This window comes from Salvelinus namaycush, chromosome 15 (genome assembly GCF_016432855.1).
Source record: "Salvelinus namaycush isolate Seneca chromosome 15, SaNama_1.0, whole genome shotgun sequence".
NCBI lineage: Eukaryota > Metazoa > Chordata > Actinopteri > Salmoniformes > Salmonidae > Salvelinus > Salvelinus namaycush.
The window spans coordinates 24,190,510-24,207,284 of record NC_052321.1 but is presented as its reverse complement, the minus strand read 5'-3'; the positions used below and the strand labels follow the sequence as shown (position 1 = coordinate 24,207,284).

General features: G+C 45.4%; 1 protein-coding gene across 2 annotated transcripts in view; it reads right to left on the bottom strand.

Moving 5' to 3' along the window:
• Positions 1-16,775, bottom strand: part of LOC120060332 (lateral signaling target protein 2 homolog) — a 53,439-nt gene that overhangs the window by 13,039 nt on the left and 23,625 nt on the right. Inside the window, exons 2-10 of one of the 2 annotated variants that reach the window (XM_039009549.1) lie at positions 10,146-10,286; positions 7,508-7,645; positions 7,020-7,222; positions 6,830-6,919; positions 6,554-6,643; positions 6,364-6,465; positions 4,710-6,158; positions 3,187-3,285; positions 2,638-2,801 (exon numbers count right to left, since the gene is read on the bottom strand). In XM_039009549.1, coding sequence (XP_038865477.1) covers positions 2,638-2,801; positions 3,187-3,285; positions 4,710-6,158; positions 6,364-6,465; positions 6,554-6,643; positions 6,830-6,919; positions 7,020-7,222; positions 7,508-7,645; positions 10,146-10,286 — 2,476 coding nt within the window. The remainder of the gene's footprint in view (positions 1-2,637; positions 2,802-3,186; positions 3,286-4,709; positions 6,159-6,363; positions 6,466-6,553; positions 6,644-6,829; positions 6,920-7,019; positions 7,223-7,507; positions 7,646-10,145; positions 10,287-16,775) is intronic. The other variant, XM_039009550.1, reaches the window with a different exon arrangement.

The following is a 16,775-nucleotide window of genomic DNA, read 5'->3' as shown; positions in this document are numbered from 1 at the left end:
CGCCTGGCTCGTTGCGAACTGTGGAGACTATTTCTTCCTAACAAAGACAGCCAACTTCGCCAAACGGGGGATGATTTAACAAAAGCGCATTTGCGGAAAAAAGCATAATCGTTGCACGAATGTACCTAACCATAAACATCAATGCCTTTCTTAAAATCAATACACAGAAGTATATATTTTTAAACCTGCATATTTAGTTTAAAAAAATTCATGTTAGCAGGCAATATTAAACTAGGGAAATTGTGTCACTTCTCTTGCATTCATTGCACGCAGAGTCAGGGTATATGCAACCGTTTGGGCCGCCTGGCTCGTTGCGAACTAATTTGCCCGAATTTTACGTAATTATGACAACATTGAAGGTTGTGCAATGTAACAGGAATATTTAGACTTATGGATGCCACCCGTTAGATAAAATACGGAACGGTTCCGTATTTCACTGAAAGAATAAACGTTTTATTTTCGAAATGATAGTTTCCGGATTTGACCATATTAAATGACCTAAGGCTCGTATTTCTGTGTGTTATTATGTTATAATTAAGTCTATGATTTGATATTTGATAGAGCAGTCTGACTGAGCGGTGGTAGGCAGCAGCAGGCTCGTAAGCATTCATTCAAACAGCACTTTAGTGCGTCAGCCAGCAGCTCTTCGCAGTGCTTCAAGCATTGCGCTGTTTATGACTTCAAGCCTATCAACTCCCGAGATTAGGTTGGTGTAACCGATGTGAAATGGCTAGCTAGTTAGCGGGGTGCGCGCTAATAGCGTTTCAAACGTCACTCGCTCTGAGACTTGGAGTAGTTGTTCCCCTTGCTCTGCAAGGGCCGCGGCTTTTGTGGAGTGATGGGTAACGATGCTTTGAGGGTGTCTGTTGTCGATGTGTTCCTGGAAGCTATACTGTTACACTGGTAATACTAACGTGCCTATAAGAACATCCAATAGTCAAAGGTATATGAAATACAAATCGTAGAGAGAGAAATAGTCCTATAATTCCTATAATAACTACAACCTAAAACTTCTTACCAGGGAATATTGAAGACTCATGTTAAAAGGAACCACCAGCTTTCATATGTTCTCATGTTCTGAGCAAGGAACTTAAACGTGCCATGTAAAAAAGCTAACATGTTGCACTTTTACTTTCTTCTCCAACACTTTGTTTTTGAATTATTTAAACCAAATTGAACATGTTTCATTATTTATTTGAGGCTAAATTGATTTGATTGATGTATTATATTAAGTTAAAATAAGTGTTCATTCAGTATTGATGTAATTGTCATTATTACAAATAAATAAATAACTAAAAATAAATAAATGTTTTTTTAAAAAAAAGGCAGATTAATCAGTATGGGCTTTTTTTGGTCCTCCGATAATCAGTATCGGCCTTGAAAAGTCATAATCGGTCGACCTCTACTCTAAATACAGCTGCTAGAATCTTGACTAGAACCCCCAAAAATATCATATTACCCCAGTGCTAGCCTCCCTACACTGGCTTCCGCCGATTTGGTTCTGCAGTACATACCTACACGTACACTAGTCACAAGACGCAGGGCTCCTTCTAAGCAGACAGCTGGTCTCAACCTTTAAGTCGTTACTGAAGACTCATCTCTTCAGTAGGTCCTATGATTGAGTGTAGTCTGGCCCAGGAGCGTGAAGGTGAATGGCAAGGCACTGGAGTGACGAACCACCCTTGCTGTCTCTGCCTTGCCAGATCCCTTATCTCCACTGGGATTCTCTGCCTCTGACCCTATTACGGGGCCGAGTCACTGGCTTGCTCATGCTCTTCCATCCTTCCTGTCCTCGGGCTTGTGCGGTGGGGAGATCTTTGTGGGCTATACTCGGCCTTGTCTCAGGGTAGTACGTTACTGGCCTGCTGATATCCCTAGTGGTGTGGGGGCTGTGCTTTGCCAAAGTGGGTGGGGTTATCCTTGTCCGGGGGTAACTTTGGACGGGGCCAGTGTCCCCCGACCCACCCGGTTTGTCTCCTGTATTTATGCTGCAATAGTCTTTGTGCCGGGGGACTAGGGTCAGTCTGTTATATATGGTGTAATTTTCCTGTCTTATCTGTTGTCCTGTGTGATCTTAGATAGGTTTGCTCTAATTCTCCCATCTCTCCCCCCCCCCCCCCCCCAGAGAACCTGAGGCCTAGGACCATGCCTCAGGACTACCTGGCCTGACGACTCCTGCCTGTTCCTGTCCCCAGTTACCTGGTCATGCTGTTCTGCCTGTGGCCATGGAACCCCCCCCCCCCCCCCACATACTGTCTCGACCTCTAAATGATCAGCTGAAAAGCCAACTGACATTAACTCCCGAGGTGCTGACCTCTTGCACCCTGTACAACCACTGTGATTATTATTTGACCCCGCTTGTCTTCTATGAACATCTTGAAGAACGACCTGGCCTTACTGGCCACGTACTCTTATAATCTCCACCGGGCACAGCCAGAAGAGCAAGCCTGGTTACCATCTAGGTTGCTTCCTAGATTCTTGACTTTGTAGGGAGTTTTTCCTAGCCACCGTGCCGCTACATCTGCATTAGTTGCTCTCTGGGGTTTTAGGCTCGGTTTCTGTACAAGCACTTTGTGACAACTGCGGTTGTAAAAATGGCTCTATAAATACATTTGATTGATTGATTGAGAGACATACCCGATATGCAGACGAAGAGGCGGTGGATGAGGTCACTGCTGCTGTGGAAGCGCGAGCGGATCTTGTTCCTGGCGGCCATCTTAGCAGCCTGCAGGGCCAGCTGGATTTCATGGTGGTCCAGATCCTCTGACGTCCCCGAGCTCGTGGTCAGACTGCTGACAGGGCTGGAGCAGACAGGAGGAGCGAACATGGCAGAGAGAGAGAAAGAGAGATGGAGACATACAGTGAAGGGAGATGGAGACAGAATGGAGAGAGGAGCAGGGGGAGGGACAGTCACATTCATTGTCATTCTTATCAACACACAACACTGCTCATCAACATAGTGTACTGTACTGAATATGCATTGTACAATAGGGGTTGTGTTTGATTTCAATCTCAAAGTGAGTAATGGGTGAAATAGAGATGTTGATGGGAAAGGTTTATATGACCATAATCTGTAACATATGAAACAGAAACACACACACACACACACACACACACACACACACACACACACACACACACACACACAGTACAGATACAGCTGCTCACAAATGGGTCAGCGGTTACCTGGCTGTGTAAGCACTGCTGGACAGACTACATGTGGTGACAGACACACTCTCACAGTCACTACTGGAGACTGAGCTGAGAGGAGAGTCCTGAAAAAAACTGTGAATAACAAAAGAGGAAAAGCTAAATAATTAAATATAAAATATAAACTGATAACAGATGGGCAATATAAAATAGGATCTGTGAAAGTTACGCTACAAAAGTAGCATAAAGCAAAGTGCAAATAGCAAACAGAACATAAAACTGGATGACAAGATGTGGATTAAATTAGCCAGAGACCAGACGTGGAGGAAGTTTGCTTTCAAAAGAGATGTAAATGACTGTTGTTGAGGCCTACATGCTATGAAGTGGAGCCCTAATAACACATCACCCAAACACCACATGTATAGCACATAGTGCATTCTGAAAGGATTCAGACCCCTTGACTTTGTCCACATTTTGTTCTAAAATGGATTCAATTGTTTTCCCCCCTTATCAATCTACACACAATACACCAGAATGACAAAGCAAAAACAGATGTAAACATTTTGCAAATGTATTAAAAGTAATCAAAATAAATAGCTTCTTAACTTTGACTGGAATTGTATGTGGACACCTACTCATTCCAGGGTCTTTCTATTTTCTACATTGTAGAATAACAGTGAAGACACCGAAACTATGAAATAACACATATGGAATCATGTAGTAACCAAAAAAGTGTCAAACAAATCAAAATATATTTTAGAAACTTCAAAGTAGCCACCCTTTGCCTTGATGACAGCTTTGCACACTCATGAGAAACAAAATTCTCTGGTCTGATGAAACCAATATTGAACTCTTTGGCCTGAATGCCAAGCATCACGTCTGGAGGAAACCTGCCACCATCCCTGTGGTGAAACATGGTGGTGGCAGCATCATGCTGTGGGTTTTTCAGTGGCAGAGACTGGGAGACTAGTCAGGATCGAGGAAAAGATGAACAGAGCAAAGTACAGAGAGATCCTTGATGAAAACCTGCTCCAGAGCGCTCAGGACCTCAGACTGTGGCTAAGGTTCACCTTCCAACAGGACAATGACCTTAAGCACACAGCCAAGACAACGCAGGAGTGGCTTCGGGACAAGTCTCTGAATATCCTTGAGTGGCCCAGCCAGAGCCCAGAACCTAACATCTCTGGAGAGACCTGAAAATAGCTGTGCTGCGATGCTCCCCATCCAACCTGACAGAGCTTGAGAGGATCTGCAGAGAAAAATGGTAGAAACTCCCCAAATACAGGTGTGCCAAGATGGTAGTGTCATACCCGAGAAGACTCGAGGCTGTAATCGCTGCCAAAGGTGCTTCAACAAAGTACTGAGTAAAGGATCTGAATACTTATGCAAATGTGATATTTAAGTCCCCAAAACATTTTTTTCTTTGTCATTATGGGGTATTGTGTATAGATTGAGGGGGAAAAACTATTTAATCAATTTTAGAATATTGCTGTAACGTAACAAAATGTGGAAAAAGTCAAGGGGTCTGAATACTTTCCAAATGCTCTGTATATTCATACCTAGTGTTCTTCTTGATCTCTTCCTTGGACTCACTGTCTGCCTCTCTGGTCCCAGTCCTGTCCCTTCCCCCGCTGGCCTGAGGCCTCCTCACTGTCCTGCACTGGTGGGAACAAGGTTCTGGGGTTCCCCTTACCCCAATGGGGCTCCTGTTCTGGCCCAGGCACTGCTGAGGCCCCGGGGCCACCACCACCAGGCACTTGTCACAGCGCTGGTCCCCTTCCTCCTCCCCCGGAGGTGGCTCTGAGGAACAGCGAGAGGGGGGCGTCAGCTGGGGGGGAGAGTCCCCTTTCCCATGTAGGTCGTGTCCTGAGGAAGCTAGGTGGCAGGCAGAGGACTGGATGACAGAGCTGTGGGGCTTGCAGTGTTTGTCCAACCCCAGGCTAATTCCCAGCCCTGTGGTGTCCATGGTGAGGGTGTCATCATGGCCGTCTTCACAGCTGCCGCAGCAGACACAGGAGTTGAGCAGGCAGTTTGTGGCCACCAGGGGGGCGCATGGCTCTGTCTCTGAGGAGAGCTGTCGGGGCAAGAGCAGCTTGTCCACAGCCAGCTCAGTCAGGCTGGGGGAGTGGGGGTTGAAAATGACGGTGGCCGATAGCTTCATCCCTCCCATGCGGTGTGCGATGACCTCAGCAGTTTCCGCCCCCTCCAGGCCCACCTCCCAGCCGTTAGTGTAGGGCAGGGGCTCCCGGCCAGGGCCGGGTCGCTTGGTGCTGTGGCACTGTGAGGGCTGGCTGTGAGGATGCTGGGACAGATCTGACTGGGCTTCAGTGGACCATCCATTCCTGGATGAGTCGGTCAGGGGGCCAGGCCTGCTGGGCTGAGGAGAAGAGGGCTGAGGGGCTTTGGAAGGTGAGGTTAGACGACTGCTGGTCACAAGGTCCCCTCCTGCGTCCAGGTCCTCCATGAAGAAGACTCTGTCCTCTTCCTCGTGGTAGAGACCTGTCCTGCCCTGGCCCACCAGCACTCGGATGGGGGAGGCCTCGGTGCTGGAGCTACCGATAGAGCCCCCTTTGTTGGGGCGGTGGGCTGGGGACTGTCCCTGGCTGGGAGGGGACAGCAGCGTGAACATCTCGTCCCCCACGCGGTGCACCATCATGTTGAGCTGTTCAATCTCCTCCTCATCATATTGCATTGAGCAGGCCTGGTCCGCCTCCTCCGCCTCCTCACACAGACTACCCCGCTCCTCCTCTCCCCCCCTCTCCACCTCCTCCCACTCCCTGTCCTCCACATCCTGGATGTGGGAGATGCACAGAGACAGCACCTCTTGCTGCTGCTGCTCCCTCTCAGTCGGCTCCTCCGGGATGTCACCGGTGGGGCTGCTGGATGAGAGGGGGTCTGGGGCAATGGTGGGGGGAAGCTCGGGGACTAAGGGGAACCCGTCCTGAGAGATACAGAGGCTCCGCTCCAGCGTCAACAACTCCTCCTCTGACAGGGTCTGCAGCAGGTCCCTATGGGAATAACACAACCGTAATAAGATACTTAAACGCCCAGCCTAAAATAATCACGCAATAAGGATGATATTGGCCCATGATTTTTAGACTGTTTTCGGCAAAATCGAATTATGTCCACAAGATTGTTGCGATGGTTCAGAGCTATTTTCTACCTATGATTAAATACAGAGAACAATCTATATATGCATCCTCTTAACAGTACCTGATCTTCTTCAGTAAAGTGCGGAAGGGCCGGAAGAGCTCAGACATGTCCCCTGGTTTCCTATCCAGGTTGAGTGGACCTTCACCATACACCACCAGACCACTGAGGGAGAGACAGGGGGATTATAAAATGTTATTAGTATCAGAGAGTTCTAGAAGATGAACAAGAGGAGACAGAAAACAACACTTACCACACAATGGCTAGTCTGGGGATTGTAAACATCAGAGCCGGTTCATAGTCATCGATCATATCTTGGCTGAGATAGCCCAGCTTGAGTGCCCTGAGACAAACACAACAAAGCCGTGAGGCTGTGAAATAATATTGGACAACCACTCGACTGTCATCTTAGTACCAACTCCAACGTTACAAACCTAAAAACTCAAACCTAGCCTTCATACAGTCCCATGGCTTTTCCCCGTGACATGGTTTGTCTCTCTTTCTCTGTCTCCCCCCCCATACAACTCACCTCTCCACAGTCTCACAGAAGAGCACAATCACATCCTGCTGAACATAGTATTCTTTGGGAGACTTCACAGGCACCATGGCTGATACATAGCTGACAGACAGAGGGAATCATGTAAAAATACATTAAAATACATACAGTCAAATATGTTGATGATGTCCAATAGTGTAAGATGCTGATGTCCTGTAGCTACCTGAGCTCAAACTCAGCAAAGAGGCTGTCGAAGTGGCGCAGCGTGTCCCTCATGCGGTCTGTGTAGAAGTTGAGGTCTCTGAGGGCCTGGTCTCGCGTGATGTTGCGGACCTCCTCCAGACTACTGGTCAGGTCCTTGGCTAGAGGCCTCATGGCCATGCTCTCTATCTCCCTGTTCATGATGATTGAGCCTGCAGCCAGACACTTCACGTAAAGATGGCGAGAGAAGGGAATGACTTGTGTTATTTAACCCTTCTTTATCCAGGGTAGTCTCATTCAAATATTGTATATTTTTCTTCAAGACAAACTTGTCTATGCACAAGTGGCTAACACAAGGAATGAGTTATACAATGATCCAGCTGACCATTACATTGTGGAAACATGACTGTAACTGATGAATGCCTACAGTGTCAAGCAGACTTACATTCATGCAGAGTACGTATTGTTAATGTTATGTGAGATGATACTGGAGGGTATACAGTACAGTACCTCAGCCCCAAACCATAGCTGTCCAGCCAGGTTGTCATGGCGAATCTCCTCTGGGAACTTGACACAGAAGTCTCTGTTGGCTCTGTCGCCAGGAATACATTCATCCATGATCTGGTTGATAATGTTCAACACATTGTCCTGCAGACACAGGGAGAGTGACAGGGATAGAGATTGAATAAATGAGTGAATAAACGTACTGAACAAAAAAAGGGTGTCAAGATAAAATGTACTGAATGAAAAGGGGCGTCAATAACACAAATTCTGTTGGTGATGAACGACCGCAAACAAAACGCGGAAGTTTTGATCATAATGTTTCACAAACTACCACTGTAAAACCATCCACTCAACAGCCCCACCACAGGTAGAGCATTTTACTGCAGTGTCTGGAGAACTCTGAACAGGGAACAGGCTGAAAACAATTAAACAGGCCAATGCACAGAATGGTCCCATTACAGCCCTCAATCACAACGCAATAAAAAAAACACTCAACTAAATCCCATAATTCCAGCGGTGCAAACAAAGTGTCACGCACAGCCAGAGCTAATCAAGAGCTTGTGTGCCGCTGGCATGTACAAGAGTTTGAACAATGAGCCTTTTATCTCCCTCCCTCTCTCTCCAGGAACACCATTACGTTGCTGCTGCTAGCCCCGAGGCGCAAGATTAAAAAGCTTAACCACCGACTTTATTGCAGTGCTGTACTACCTACGCCTTGGCCGGTTCCCAGTGCCCCAACCAGCCCAATGCTCATCTGGCCATTGTCCTGTGTGCTACACTACAGCTAGGCCTAATCTTGATCACCATCAGCCTCTCATCACACATGACGTTGAGATGATACCTACAGTAGCAGAAGATAGATGGAGAGCTTGCTCGCTCTACACTCCTACCCTCCAAGTTGATGCTTTGCCAGGAAAAGAGAAAAGAAGAACGAGCATCTCTTCCACTGGTGCAGTCCATGCTGTGAGAGCAACTACGCCAACATAACTTGTGCAGCTTGGCACCTCCGAGGCCCATGGCCATCAATAAGAGCTCATAACAGAAACGTTAGGGTCGAGCAGACAATACTACACCTTCAGACCACTTGGCTTCCATTCTGGGGGTCTCATGTATACGTGGTATTATTAAAGCATGCTATTAACCTGGTGTTCCTTGTCAACGAGGTAACCTACATCAAAATACTTTTCTAACCATGGGATTTAAAAGCCTACCTGACAAGTATCACATATATTACGCGTTAAACTGCATTTTGTTTCACATAAATATTAGTGTGTAAGCAAAACACTAGCTGAGAGAATAAGAGGCTGTGTTGCGTCCCTGAAGCACTTATTTTCTTTCAGGGGGAGATATGGAAATTGCCAAACCAGGATTGATGATTCTCAGTCGCTGAAAACATCCTGCAGTCAGCTAAAAGCCTTTGGGTTTACGAAGCACAACATGACGCAAAGCTAACACACAGTACTTCCCGGCGTGGTCAATTTAAGGTGATAATGACGCGAATACAAATACTCAGCAGAGAGAGATGGCGGGAGAAGGGACAATGAGAGCATGGAATGGAGAAAGAGAGCGAGGGGTGGGTGGGGGAGGATGGAGAGAGAGGGAAAAGAAAATAAGAGGGGGAAAGCAGTTGGGGATCAAGCAGTGACCTTATTAGGAACATCCCCCTCTGGGCCCTGGGTGCACGAGGCTCAGGCACATTGGTGGGCCTGCTAACAACCTCTCTGTCTGCCACCCCCCTGAACAGCAGGCAGCAGCACGGCAGCCATCACTCACAAAGTCCAGACCCCACACACCTGACCTCACATCTGGAGGAAGACCAGTTTAGAAGCCCCCCAACTCCAAATAGACACAACAGTCCTCCATCTGTCATGTGACAGGTCTCAAACAGAGACAAATACGTCTGTGAGGCGAAAAAGCGTCATCTCCGGTCAAGCAGACTAATATCCTATAGTGGATCTACATAACACTGACATAAGTCATTCAAAACAACCCGACAGTCAAACCTTTACTCTGACCCCATAGTGCCTGAAAACATCAATCCAGGTGTCATGATATCTATATAGAGAAGTAGAGGGACTTAAAGATCCAATCTCTAATAGCGCCACTTCATTGATCTTTCCAGAGTCACTCATCCAAGTCTTCATTCCTGACCTAGATAACCTGATAAAGGCTTTTAAAACAGCAACAAAACCTGATTGAATCAACTGCTTGCACTCAGAGGGACTCCTTATCTCTCCTTATCACTGTGAACCGGCTTGATTTAACAGCCCGTCCAATCAATGCTTACTGGGACAATCGCACAGCCTCTAACATATCAGCCAACTAATCTCAGGCTTTTTGCAGTTCAAACTCCCCTGTTGTAGAGTTTGTCGTCATAGTTTTAAACATTTGAGGTCAAACTTCAATACCTCAATTCACTCACTTTGATTGGCATGGTGGACTTCAAGTGCTCTCTGCCAAACTGGGTTACAGCATTAACTCTCAAATGAAATGTCTGTGATGGATTTTTATTAATTTATGGAGATGGAAGTCTAAAAGAAATTAGAAACATGCTGAAATGAAACGATAAGAGACCAGCTACAGAATTGTGGCCGTATTCCGAGGGTACTGAAATGAACCAGTGTCAGCCCCTTTAGATTCTTACCTGACAGGATCTGAACTGGTTGACCAGCAGCGTACACCTCTGAGGGTCCTTCCTCCCATCTAGGCTGTCCAGTTCTGTGGCCACCTGGTTGAGCTCCTCATCAGCATAGTAGAACTGGGCCAGGAGCTGAGGGTCCGTCCTCTGTACAGACAGAGATGGAGAGGTTAAATAAAGCACTTCAGAGGTTTTTAATCGTAGTAGATCAGCTGAACATTGACGTAAAGGGCATTGCACATGGGGAAAGTGTTTTAAATAAGGCACTCCCATCTTCTCTCCTCTATATCCCAGTTACAATGATACGTCATGTGGGGCCTTCGACTTTATTGACAACAAAGACATAATACCATAAAAACAGGATTACGGAGGTGTACATGTATGATGTGTATGAGCACCAGGACGGTGAAATGGATGAAAACAGGCTGGGTTCTAGAGGGTGGAACGTTAACAGATGGTTAATAGTCTGTTCTCTCCCCAGAAGAGCAGGGGTAATTAGAGAGCTTGGCCCTGGTAAAGGATTTGTGTCATTATCTCACACCGTGTGCTGTTCCGTAGGGAAGACCACAGCATAGAAGATCATTCCATTGCTAAGCACATGCACAGCCACGCCACTCAAAAGGGTTGGAGAGAGAGCGCGAGAGCGGAGAAAAGAGGGAGCAGAAAGGGAGAGGGAGCAGGTGGGGACCTATCTCCGGGAAAGGTGGAGTAATAAAATCTTAATGGTTATGAAAACACAACAAAGGATTGATGCGGCAACATCCCCAGCAGACCATAATAAATAGTACTACAACTCCTCCTCCTGCTTAAGGGAACCTGACAACACAGACTGAGGGGAAGATTACTGTGGCTATGTTTTTAATGATATTTTCTTGAGCCCCACATGCGGTTTCCCTTAAGTCAGTCTTGATGTACTGTTCTCGCACTCCCTCTCTCAATAATAAAACAAACCAGCATGACGAAAAACAGTTATCAACCTACAAGCATATAGGCCTACTCTATGTCATATAGCTCTCTATCCACGGAATAAACACAGCCATGTTGAAAGTGGTATGAGGTACTGACAAAGCATGCGCACACACACACACCCACCCACCCACCCCAACAGATCATGTCATTGTTGAATATTAAGTAGGAAAATCTCTGCTATGGAAGGCAAATAAATGTTTCACACTTAAGGGTGGATCGAAATTTACTGGGCTCTAATATGTGAAATATTCCAAAACATGCATCCTGTTTGCAACAAGACACTAAAGTAATACGGCAAAAATGTCAAAGCAATTAACACTTTGTATATTCAAATGAACCAAAAGTTATGTTAGGGGCAAATCCAATACAACCCATTAATGAGTACCACCCTCCATATTTTCAAGCATAGTGGTGTCTGCATCGTGTAATGGGTATGCTTGTAATCTTTAAGAACTGGGGAGTTAAAAAAACAACAACAAAAACTTAGAATGGAGCCATGCAGACAGAATCCTAAAGGAATCCGGTTCAGTCTGCTTTCCACCAGACACTGGGAAATTAATTCACATTTCAGCAGGACAATAACCTAAAACCCAAGGCCAAATTATACACTGAAATTGCTTACCAAGATGAATGTTCCTGAGTGGCCTTGTTACAGTTTTGACTTAAATATACTTGAACATCTACGGCAAGACTTGAAAATGGCTGTCTAGCAACGATCAACAAACAACCTGACAGAGCTCGAAAAAAATAAATAAAAATAGTATTGTGCAAATATTGTAGAATCCTGGTGTGCAAATCTCTTAGACTTACTCAGAAAGATTCACAGCTCTAATCACTGCCAAACATGATTCTAACATGTATTGACTCAGGGGTGTGAATACTTATGTACATTTGATTTTACAGTATTTAATTTTCAATAAATGTAGAAAATATTTAAAAAATACAGTGCCCACACACACACATATTTCCCTAACCAGAAACCGTGGATTGATGGCAGCATTCGTGCAAAACTGAATCATGGCAAGGCTACTGGAAACATGACCGAATACAAACAGTGTAGTTATTCCCTCCACAAGGCACTCAAACAAGCAAAGTGTCAGTATAGATAGAGACAGAGTAGAGTCGCAACGCAACGGCTCAAACACGAGACGTATGTGACACGGTCTACAGCTAATCATGGATTACAAAAAGAAAACCCGCCCAGACAAAATTAAATAACTTCTTTGCTCGCTTTGAGGACAATACAGTGCCACTGACACAGCCCGCTACCAAAGCCTGTGGGCTCTCCTTCTCCGTGGCCAACGTGAGTAAAACATTTAAAACGTGTTAACCCTCGCAAGGCTGCCGGCCCAAACGGCATCCCTAGCCGCGTCCTCAGAGCATGCGCAGACTAGCTGGCTGTTCTGTTTACGGACATATTCAATCAATCCCTATCCCAGTCTACTGTCCCCACATTCTTCAAGATGGCCACAATTGTTCCTGTTCCCAAGAAAGCCAAGGTAACTGAGCTAAATGACTATCGGCCCGTAGCACTCACTTCTGTCATCATGAAGTGCTTTGAGAGACTAGTCAAGGATCATATCACCTCCACCTTACCCTACACCCACTCCAATTTGCTTACCGCCCCAATAGGTCCACTGACAACGCAATCGCCATCACACTGCCCTATCCCATCTGTACAAAAGGAATACATATGTAAGAATGCTGTTCATTGACTACAGTTCAGCATTCAACACCAAAGTACCCTCCAAACTCGTCATTAAGCTCGAGACCCTCACTCTCGACCCCGCCCTGTGCAACTGGGTCCTGGACTTTGACGGGCTGCCCCCAGGTAGTGAAGGTAGGAAACATCTCCACCCCTCTAATCCTCAACACAAGGGTGCATTCTCAGCCCTCTCCTGTACTCCGTGGCCATGCACGCCCCCAACTCAATCATCAAGTTAGCAGACGACACTAGTGGTAGGCTTGATTACCAACAACGACGAGACGGCCTACGGGGAGGTGGTGAGGGCCCTCGGAGTGTGGTGTCAGGAACATAACCTTTCAACCTCACCAAAACAAAGGAGATGATCGTGGACTTCAGGAAACAGCAGAGGGAGCACGCCGCCCCCATCGACGGGACAGTAGTGGAGAAGGTGGCAAGCTTTAAGTTCCTTGGCGTACATATCACGGACAAACTGAAACGGTCCACCCACACAGACAGTGTGGTGAAGAAGGCGTAATAGCATCTCTTCAAGCTCAGGAGCCTGAAAAAATGTGGCTTGTCACCTAAAACAACTTTTACAGATGCACAATCGAGAGCATCCTGTCGGGCTGTATCACCGCGTGGTACAGCAACTGCACCGCCCTCAACTGCAAGGTTCTCCAGAGGGTAGTGTGGTCTGCAAAACGCATTGCCGTGGGCAAAATACCTGCCAGAAGGCGAGGTCAGTACAGGTGCATCAAAGCTGGGACTGAGACTGAAAAACAGCTATAGAAAACTCTCTCTCAGCACGCATGCATTTGAGAAGCTTCTCCCATTCTTCTCTGCAGATCCTCTCGAGCTCTGTCAGGTTGGATGTGGGGCGTCGCTGCACAGCTATTTTCAGGTCTCACCAGAGATGTTAGATTGGGTTCAAGTCCGGGCTCTGGCTGGGCCACTCAAGGACATTCAGAGACTTGTCCCGAAGCCACTCCTGTGTTGTCTTGCCTGTGTACTTAGGGTTGCTGTCCTGTTGGAAGGTGAACCTTCGCCCCAGTCGGAGGTCCTGACTCGTCTCCCAGTCCCTGCCGAACATCTCATTCCAGTTGACCAGGGAAGCTCTAGCAGGGCAGAAACTTGACAGAAAGGTGGCATCCTATGACGGTGCCACTTTGAAAGTCACTGAGCTCGTCAGTAAGGCCATTCTACTGCCAATGTTTGTCTATGGAGATTGCATGGCTGTGTGCTCAATTTTACACACCTGTCAGCAACGGGTGTAGCTGAAAAAGCCAAATCCATTAATTTGAAGGAGTATCCACATACTTTATGTATATATATATATATATATATATATATATATACATAAAGTATTCCATAACCAAATATAATGTATTTGCAGCTATTTGAAGCTGGTATACAAAACCAAAAGTAAGAGAGACAAAACAAAAAAATGCACATAGAACAGATCTACCGCATCTTAGACTTACTTTCAATGAGAATGACAGATCTATAACTCACATTTCTATGTGAATTAGGTCAGGTCGCTGAAAAAGTTACATTTTACAGCTTTAAAAAGTCAACAGCATCATGAACTTTACCAAGTACCAGGACATTTTAGCTAAAAACCTGGTTGACTTTGCCAGGAGGCCGTAAGTGGATCTTCTAGGAAGAAAATAACGCCATACACAAATCAAAACTCACCCCACGTTTTTTTTTTACTGACCACAAATCAAAATTTTGCAATGGCCATGTCAGTCTCCGGACTTGAACCCCATTGAAAACCTGTGGTTTGAATTGAAGAGGGCAGTCCATAAGTGCAGATGAAAGAGATCAAGGATCTGGAAAGATTTTGTATGGAGGGATGGTCTAAGATCCCTCCCAACATGTTCTCCAATCTCAAAACATTTTAGAAAAAGGCTCTGTCGTTATCCTTGCAAGGGGAGGGTGCTGGAGTATTAAACAGGGGTAACAATTTTGACCCCTATCTTTTTGAGATTTTGTCAAATCTCTTTCTGAGCAAATATTAGTATAAAATAATTTCCCAATATTTTTTCTTGGGGGGAAATATAAATAATACAAATATTGAGTTATATTGTTTTACACAGTCTTCTTTGCTCATCTATATCAAGGGTGCTAATAATTTTTGACCTGACTGTACATGCTCCATCTCTATAAATCCATAACTTGTGAAGGATGGGAAGAGGCTGCAGTGCCCAGCTGCTAAGATTGGGAGAAAGGCAGCGAAGGATTTAAAGATTTACAAAATGCAAAAAACTGTTTGTTCTACTACTGGGAAGGATCAATGGCCTGCCTCTCAACACAATACATCTCAACCAGCCATAAGGCACTGAACTACCAGAACATCCATCATACACATTAATGGAGGGGAGAGAAATGGGTGTTACATTGCTGATATATAGAGAGGAACTGGCAGATTGTGAGTGCTCCAGAAAGAGGTTGATAGAGAAGAGAAAAGGCAGTCTGAGTGTGTGCGCGCTCTCAGTACTAAATGAAAAGCTTTAGAGCAGAGAGACAAGTCGCTGAGGAAACAGAGGGCCTGTGTGGTTTTCTAAGAACGACAGTAGCCCCGTCAGAGACAGTTAAAGCATAAACACACAGTCTACACACCCCAGGCCATCCCATCTTCAGCGTGGTCAGTGAGCACAGGTCACAGAACACCGGTTAATAAGTGCCTGCTGCTGTAAACTGTAGTAGGATGTCCCTTGGGGGTATCCGTACCTATGTATGACATGCGAGAGTTAGGATAATAAACAATAATAAGACACTTCAGAACAAACTTCCCTTAGATGTTTTTTGAAGGGACTGTTGTTCCATGTAGTGAATCTCTTATTCAAAGCGTTTGTATGTTAGATTGGCATAGGCTAGTGATTTTGCTGTTCATTACTCATCTTGTAGGCTGAGGAAAAGTAAATGTGGCAGTTATTCTAACATCTTCAAAGTGCTCATTCTCGAGTTGCATGTTCTGTTAACCTGTTTGGGATAGGGAGCAGCATTTTCACTTTTGGATGAAATGCGTGCACACAGTAAACTGCCTGCTACTCTGTCTCAGATGCTAATGTATGCATATTATTAGTAGTATTGGATAGAAAACACTCTGAAGTTTCTAAAACTGTTTGAATGATGTCTGAGTATAACAGAACTCATATGGCAGGCGAAAACCTGAGAAAAATCCAACCAGGAAGTGGGAAATCTGAGGTTTGTAGTTTTTCAAAGCTTGGCCTACCGAATACAGTGTCTATGGGGTCATGTTGCACTTCCTAAGGCTTCCACTAGATGTCAACAGTCTTCAGAAACTTGTTTCAGGCGTCTGCTATAAAAGGAGGGGGGAATGGGAGCTGAATGAGTCAGTAGTCTGGCAGAGTGTCTCAGGCTCGTGACGCGCGGTCCCGAGAGAGATAGCTCTCGTTCCAGTGCTTTTCTACAGACAATGGAATTCTCCGGTTGGAACATTATTGAAGTTTTATGTTAAAAACATCCTAAAGATTGATTCCATACATCGTTTGAAATGTTTCTACGACCTGTAACGGAACTTTTTGAGTTTTTGTCTGGACGTAGTGCTTGCGCCTCATGAAGATGGATTACTGGGCTGAACACGCTAACAACAAGTGGCTATTTGGACATAAATAATGGACTTCATGGAACAAATCAGTCATTTATTGTCGAACTGGGATTCCTGGGAGTGCATTCTGATGAAGATCAAAGGTAAGTGAATATTTAATGTTATTTCTAACTTCTGTTGACTCCAACATGGCGGATATTTCTTTGGCTGGATTGGGCTCTGAGCGCCGTACTCAGATTATGCTTTTTCCGTAAAGTTTTTTTAAAATCTGACACAGTTGCATTAAGGAGAAGTATATCTTTAATTCTGTGAATAACACTTGTATCTTTTATCAATGTTTATTATGAGTATTTCTGGGATTTGATGCGGCTATCTGCAAAATCACCGGATGTTTTGGAATCAAAAC